Genomic DNA, 6,145 nt, shown 5'->3' with positions numbered 1-6,145 from the left:
AAAATAGAGTATATATCTAAAAAGTGCGAATGAGTTTAAGTTATAAACTAAAGACAAATTAATATTTTATGTTGTATTTTAATATGAAGAAGGAAAAAAACAATATCATAGGTTTATAAATGGTGAAATTAAATTTAAAGATGACAATATCATTTTGTTTCTAGGAAAATTGATTCAGTCAATTAAGTATGATTTATTTTATTAATTTATGAAAAAACATGAGACAATTATAATGGGTGAATATATATATTTTACATGTCTATCAGTATTTTGTTTATTTTTCATATTTTATTTTTTTCCAAAATTTAACTCACACAACAAGCAACTATCAATTAATATTTTTTTTAGACACAGTAGTAAATAATAACAAACAATAATACTTATAATCATATTTCTTTATAATATAGTACTTATAGACAAAAAAAAACTAAAAACTAAAATAAAAATAGGAAAGGGTTAGAATTTATTAAAATAAAAAATATGGCTTTTGATTTGGTCTTTGTTTTTAAGCTAATTAAATAAGATCTTAATTAAAAATTGAACTCATGGAATTCTCTTTTTTTTTTTAGATTATTTTTTGGTTTTATTTTAATTTAATTTTTATTTAGTTGTAGATATTCATTAATTAAATATTAATCAGTCAAAATAATTCTTTTTTACCATAGACGGTTCTTTGTTTTTTTAGTTAAGTTTGTTTTTCATTATTTTGAATAAAATAAAATTAAATTCTTTTTAGATTATTTGTTTTTTTTTAATAATGAAATTTTAAAAAATTTAGTTAAAAAAATTTAAAAAAAGATTTGAAGGAATGGGGCGCTCCTTCCGCCTTTTGTAGGATAGTTTTTATTTTATTTTATTTATTTGTTGTACATTTAATTTAATTTAATTTTGTTAATAAATTTTAATTATTGATTAATAAATAAATCATAATAGCTTTAGATTTAGTCTTTAATTTTTTTTAAATAGTAATAAAATAATAATCAAACTTTTAAGAATCTGAGCGACCTTTTTCCCTTTTGTCCCGTGCCTCGCACGGGTATACACACTAGTATTTAATTAACAGCTCAATTGATTCCCTAACCTTAATTGTATATTTGACAATACAAATGTACAAAGCAAATAAATAATTCAAATCTAAGTTCTTTGCAGCAATGTCATGAAGAAACTTATTCTAAAGTAATATTAAGTTTCATATTTTCAACATCATAAAAGCAGCATATGACAAAGGGTTGAAATTTCTCAAACATAATGTCTTTTCAAAGATTCTATTAAGAGGCTTTTGGACACACTCAATCTTTCTTGTAAAATTGCTCCTTTTACTTAGACACAAAGTCATCAACAAAATTGTTCCTTTAACTTAGACACAAAGTCATCAATAAAATTGTTCCTTTCTCCTTAGGCACCAAGTCATTCACTATTATGCAGCATGGTTCTTTCAACTTTACTAAACAAATCTATGCACATTCACAATTATCCTCACATCACATCCATGTTTAGAAAATAAAAATGGCATTTGCACACATCTTATTGTTACAAGAAGGCAAGTTCTAACTACTATCCATTTACAAATAGCTGAGTGTTATATCCAACCTCATAAGTGAAATGAATTTGAATTTGCAGCGGTTATAAATTCATTCATGTAGTCAGCACATCAATGACGGTTGGATCGAGATCAGACGGGCCATCGATGTGTTAACTGCGTGAAATTTTGGTATTGCGGCAAATCCAAATCCAAGTAAAATTAGATAAGAAAATGGATCAAACTACTACAATGCTCACTCATAAAATTCACCACTTTGTCGATTTACATTTCCCTGATTTTGCATTTCCTTGAAAGTGAGGCTTGAAGGTTCTTACAACTTCTTCATAAGTTGGTCTTTTGTAGTCCACAGCCTATAATCGGTTATCAGCCTCGCGATTAGTCTTCCAAATTAGAAAAAAAAATTACTCGTTACGATTTATGAGTCACGTTTTTGTAACGAACCTGCTCAATAACTTCTTCAGGGTTTGCCCATTTCCACTCTGCAAATTCTGGGTCTGCTTCACCGGTGGCTAAGTTGATTTCGCCTTCATCTTTTGTTAATCTCATGAGAAACCTATAAATATTCATAATCAGAAGCGGAAAAACAACTGAAATGACCAAACTAAAAGGGAAATACAGCAATGATTGTGAATGAAAATGATAAAATGATTGAGTACAATTTAGAATAGTTAGAATATAACGAGTCAAGTGAATGAAATGAAAATAAAATTCATACCATTTCTGTGCCTGTCCGTGCCATTCGCCTCCCCAGAGACGATTGACCTTAGCCTTCACAGCAGGAGGGAAGTCATATGTCAACCATTTCCCAACCTGTAATGCACAAACTCACAAACTTTGTCAAACATTTGCAAACCTTATCATCCGCCCATGAAACCGGCTTAAAAAGTGAAGATTGTCCCTACTTATAAACATATGTTCAGGCCGGATATCGTCTGATATGAGACTCTTAACATTAATACTCTATAGAGCTTAAGCATATGTAGCAGAAGAAACTAAATTAACTAAATACAGAAAAGAAAAGGTTTTGCACGAACCTCAGCGATTATCTCGGCTGATACTATTCCAGTTTCTTCTCGAAGTTCTCTAATCGCAGCAGATTTGGGTTCTTCACCGTCTTCAATGCCACCCTGAGAACTCCAAAAGTACAACCAACTTTAGCAGAAAATTTTAACACCATAAGAGACTTTACAGTTTAAATACATGTTAAGCATATATATAGTAAATAATATGAAGTCACCTGAGGCATTTGCCATGCTCCTGGAACATTCAATCTAGAAGCCACAAATATCTGGAAAAAACAAAATTCAAATCATGATTCCTCTTCCTCATACAAAAGATTTACTATTAAACCATCTTCCTCTCAATTTCATAGAACAATAAAAATTTACAGAACATATAGGTGTTGAACAAATCATAGAATATTTCTGCTAAACATATTATTATACACAAAGGTTTTAAATAACTTTCGCAGTCGCATAAAGGCTTTCACGATTTCGGTTAGTATAGGTGTTGCGACACTAATTCCAGTTGTCGTTGTGTGAATAAACCACAATTTATTCTTTAACGTAAAAAAGATTAATAACAATATCGTTTTTGTCACGGCCATGCCGCGGACAGCTTTTTAAAACCTTATACACACAAAATATCCAAATCTGGACCAGGAAAACACTTTGCTTTTAAAAAAAATTAACATTAGAGCTTATTTTAAAAGGTTACTTATATATTGAAGTGGATTCCTACTTTAAGCCAGTTAAATTAGGATCTATTAACCACTATAGTCTACATTATACAAAAACAGAAAACCAAAAAGAATTACTAGTACCAATTTAGCATCACCCACTGAACCAAAACAGACCAATTAATTAATATCCCAAAATAGAAAACCACCCAAATAGTACAAAAATTAACAAAAACTAACTTAAATTTTCACCTTCAAAGAACCAAAAATCAACAAACAACATAACCTATTATTAGGAAAGAAAAATAAAGTACAAACACACACTAACTACATTAATAATATTTTACCTTTAAAAAAACAAAACAGAACACAAACCTGATCATCAGAGTTGATGAGACAGACACCAACGTTAGGACGGTAACCTTGTGGAAGATCCTCCATTTGTGGTTAGAATCTTAGAGAGAAAGAACTTTGAGTGGTGATGAAGATGAAGAAAATGAATGATTATTGGGAAGAAAGAACACAACAAGTGGATGGATGTTGTATGATGATGATGATTATTGTAATGTGAAAGTGCGTTGAGGAATTGGTGTTTGAGAATAATAAGAAAAGAATATGACGTAGTATTGTTGAGATAGAGAGACACGGGAGAGTGGAGTTTTGTGACCTTTACGCCACAAATACTCCACTAACCAACAAAACTGGTTAAGTGGGGTCCACCATATTAGGAGTTGACTTTCTGTACATATTCATCAGGTTATTTATTTATTTACATTTATGGAGTCAGATCCAAGAAGAAGAAAAAAGAAAGAATCATTTATTCAGTGGGTGGGTACAGAGTGAGTACAATAAACAAAGAAAGTCAGGTGTGTGTTGAGTGAACTAACTTTCCTTCAACTTCAGGTTCAGGTTCAACTCCAGCGCGTATCATACACCACTTTCATTTTTATGGCCACAATTTTTTAGGTAAGTCTTTAGATTGTGTGTCATGTACGTAAGTCGGTAAAGAAAAATATGACTTTCAACATATTTTGAATATTGTAGTATTTCAACATTAATAATTACTACAAGACTTTAAGGTTTTTGAATATTTTTATGACTATAATAAGTATAAGACTTTAAGATAATAATTGATATATTTGAATTATATATTGATGAAATATATTAATTATTCAATAAATCTGTTAGGCTCTTAGGTTAAGGAATTAAAATTGTCGATGAATTGATGAGGTGGACTCTTGGTATGGTGGTATGAATCTTTGATGTGGATGTGCAACGCTGGACTTGTAAGGTTAGTACTCAAACATCTAAGTTAACAAGAGAACAAAGAGAAATGTATGAGTGAAATGGAATTGAAATTATCTTAGAATGACATCATTTTTCTTTTATATAGTGGGAGCGGTTGAAACTGTTCACAGAGAGTGCAATGCGTTGCGCGGAGAACCGTTTGAATGATTTGGATGGTAGATGACGCATTAGAGGATGAAGTTGCCAGCTTTAGGTGAGGTTTTGGGAATAGTTGTTCCTCGCATCTGCTTCCTTTATCTCACCTTTGGGCATATTGCCTTGAGCCTCGTGAACAACCAAGAACAGTTTCCCCTCAAACCCTTATCTTAGCATTGATGGATAAGGGTTTTATTGTGTACACTTCTAGATCGGACGCCGAGTGAAATAAGGGAAGAATTTTTATGAGGCGTTCGCTAGCATTGGGAACAAGCGTGTTGAGTGCTTTCCGTGTGGGTGATGTTGCCCATGGAAGTCTTAACGCACATACTTAGTTTCTTAGCAATGATTTCCCTTCTGCCTTAAGACATTTAAGCGTTCAGACTAATTTTTGAGGAGATCATAATCTTTGGTGAAATATTTCTCGCTTCCTAACACATGAGATGGTGCGGCTCATTCTAGTGGGGGGGTATTCATAAGAACTCTCCAACTTGTCATTGTTTTTTCTTTCGTCACTTATAGATTTAGGGGCTTTTCTTCCCTTTCCATTATTGCTAATTTCTTATGTAGATCTTCCGACTGATTCACTCCATTTCTCTGGCTTGCCAATCTTCCCATTTTCTTTTTTCCAAGGTAATGTTCGTATTTCTTCTTCCCTATTATCGCTTCCCATGTTAGGGTTTCTGGAAACATATGTTGTGAGGTCTGGTGGACGAAATTGTTGTTAACAATGATTTACCAGATGATGATGGTCCACACTTGGAGGATGATATTGTTTTTGTTATTTATGTTTTATCTTTGACGAACCTCTCCGTTGTTGGTGCGTTTCGGCAAGAGTGTTGGCTTTATGTTTGAATATGTTTTGAATGACTTATTTCACTTTGTTTCCCTTTTTGACAGAGTCTTTTGTCATGTAGATCGCGCCAACCATGATTTGAAAAGTGAGGGGAGATATTTCAGCTAATTGGGTAGATCAAGAGACGTTGGACAACATCTCCTCTTTTTCTAGTAGGGACGAAATATACCACGCCTTTATCAAAATGGGATCTTCATCAGATTGAGGAGCGCTTTTCCGAACAAATATAAGAGGATATGTAATAAATATGATGGGTGCATCATCCCCTTCATGAATGCAAGTTCTTCTTGGTAGGCTTTCTTCTTCTTTTCAACTATTTTGAAGCTAGAGTTTTGAACCACTTAATAATCTCCTTTTCGCAATTCCATATGATGAGTTGGACATACATCAAAATCTTCCAATATTGGTATGAATTTAAGAAAAATGTGTTCGCTTTGACGCTCTTTTTTTCTAAGGCAAGACCCCAAGTTTTTTGAGGTCTCATAGAAACTATTGAAGGGCAATCGGATACCAAGAATTGAAAAGGTGCACCCATAAAAATTGATATCACATCCTCCACATTTAATGTAAATCATTTTATCTTCCACGGGGATCAATACGCCTTAGCTAGAAGAAGAACCCAGTT

The 6,145-nt window shown here is 32.4% G+C and overlaps 1 protein-coding gene across 1 annotated transcript; it reads right to left on the bottom strand.

The window, feature by feature from the left end:
* Positions 1-1,440: 1,440 nt before the first annotated feature.
* Positions 1,441-3,892, bottom strand: LOC131600308 (nudix hydrolase 25-like). Its single transcript, XM_058872493.1, has 6 exons — positions 3,597-3,892; positions 2,781-2,831; positions 2,578-2,670; positions 2,259-2,353; positions 1,985-2,096; positions 1,441-1,893 (listed from the first exon to the last, which is right to left on the bottom strand). The coding sequence occupies exons 1-6, from the start codon at positions 3,660-3,662 to the stop codon at positions 1,789-1,791; spliced, it is 522 nt and encodes a 173-aa protein (XP_058728476.1). The 5' UTR covers positions 3,663-3,892; the 3' UTR covers positions 1,441-1,788.
* Between the last annotated feature and the right edge of the window lie 2,253 nt (positions 3,893-6,145).

The sequence above is a fragment of the Vicia villosa genome, linkage group LG4, assembly GCF_029867415.1.
Source record: "Vicia villosa cultivar HV-30 ecotype Madison, WI linkage group LG4, Vvil1.0, whole genome shotgun sequence".
NCBI classification, from domain to species: domain Eukaryota; kingdom Viridiplantae; phylum Streptophyta; class Magnoliopsida; order Fabales; family Fabaceae; genus Vicia; species Vicia villosa.
This window is presented reverse-complemented; position numbering and strand designations above follow the sequence as displayed.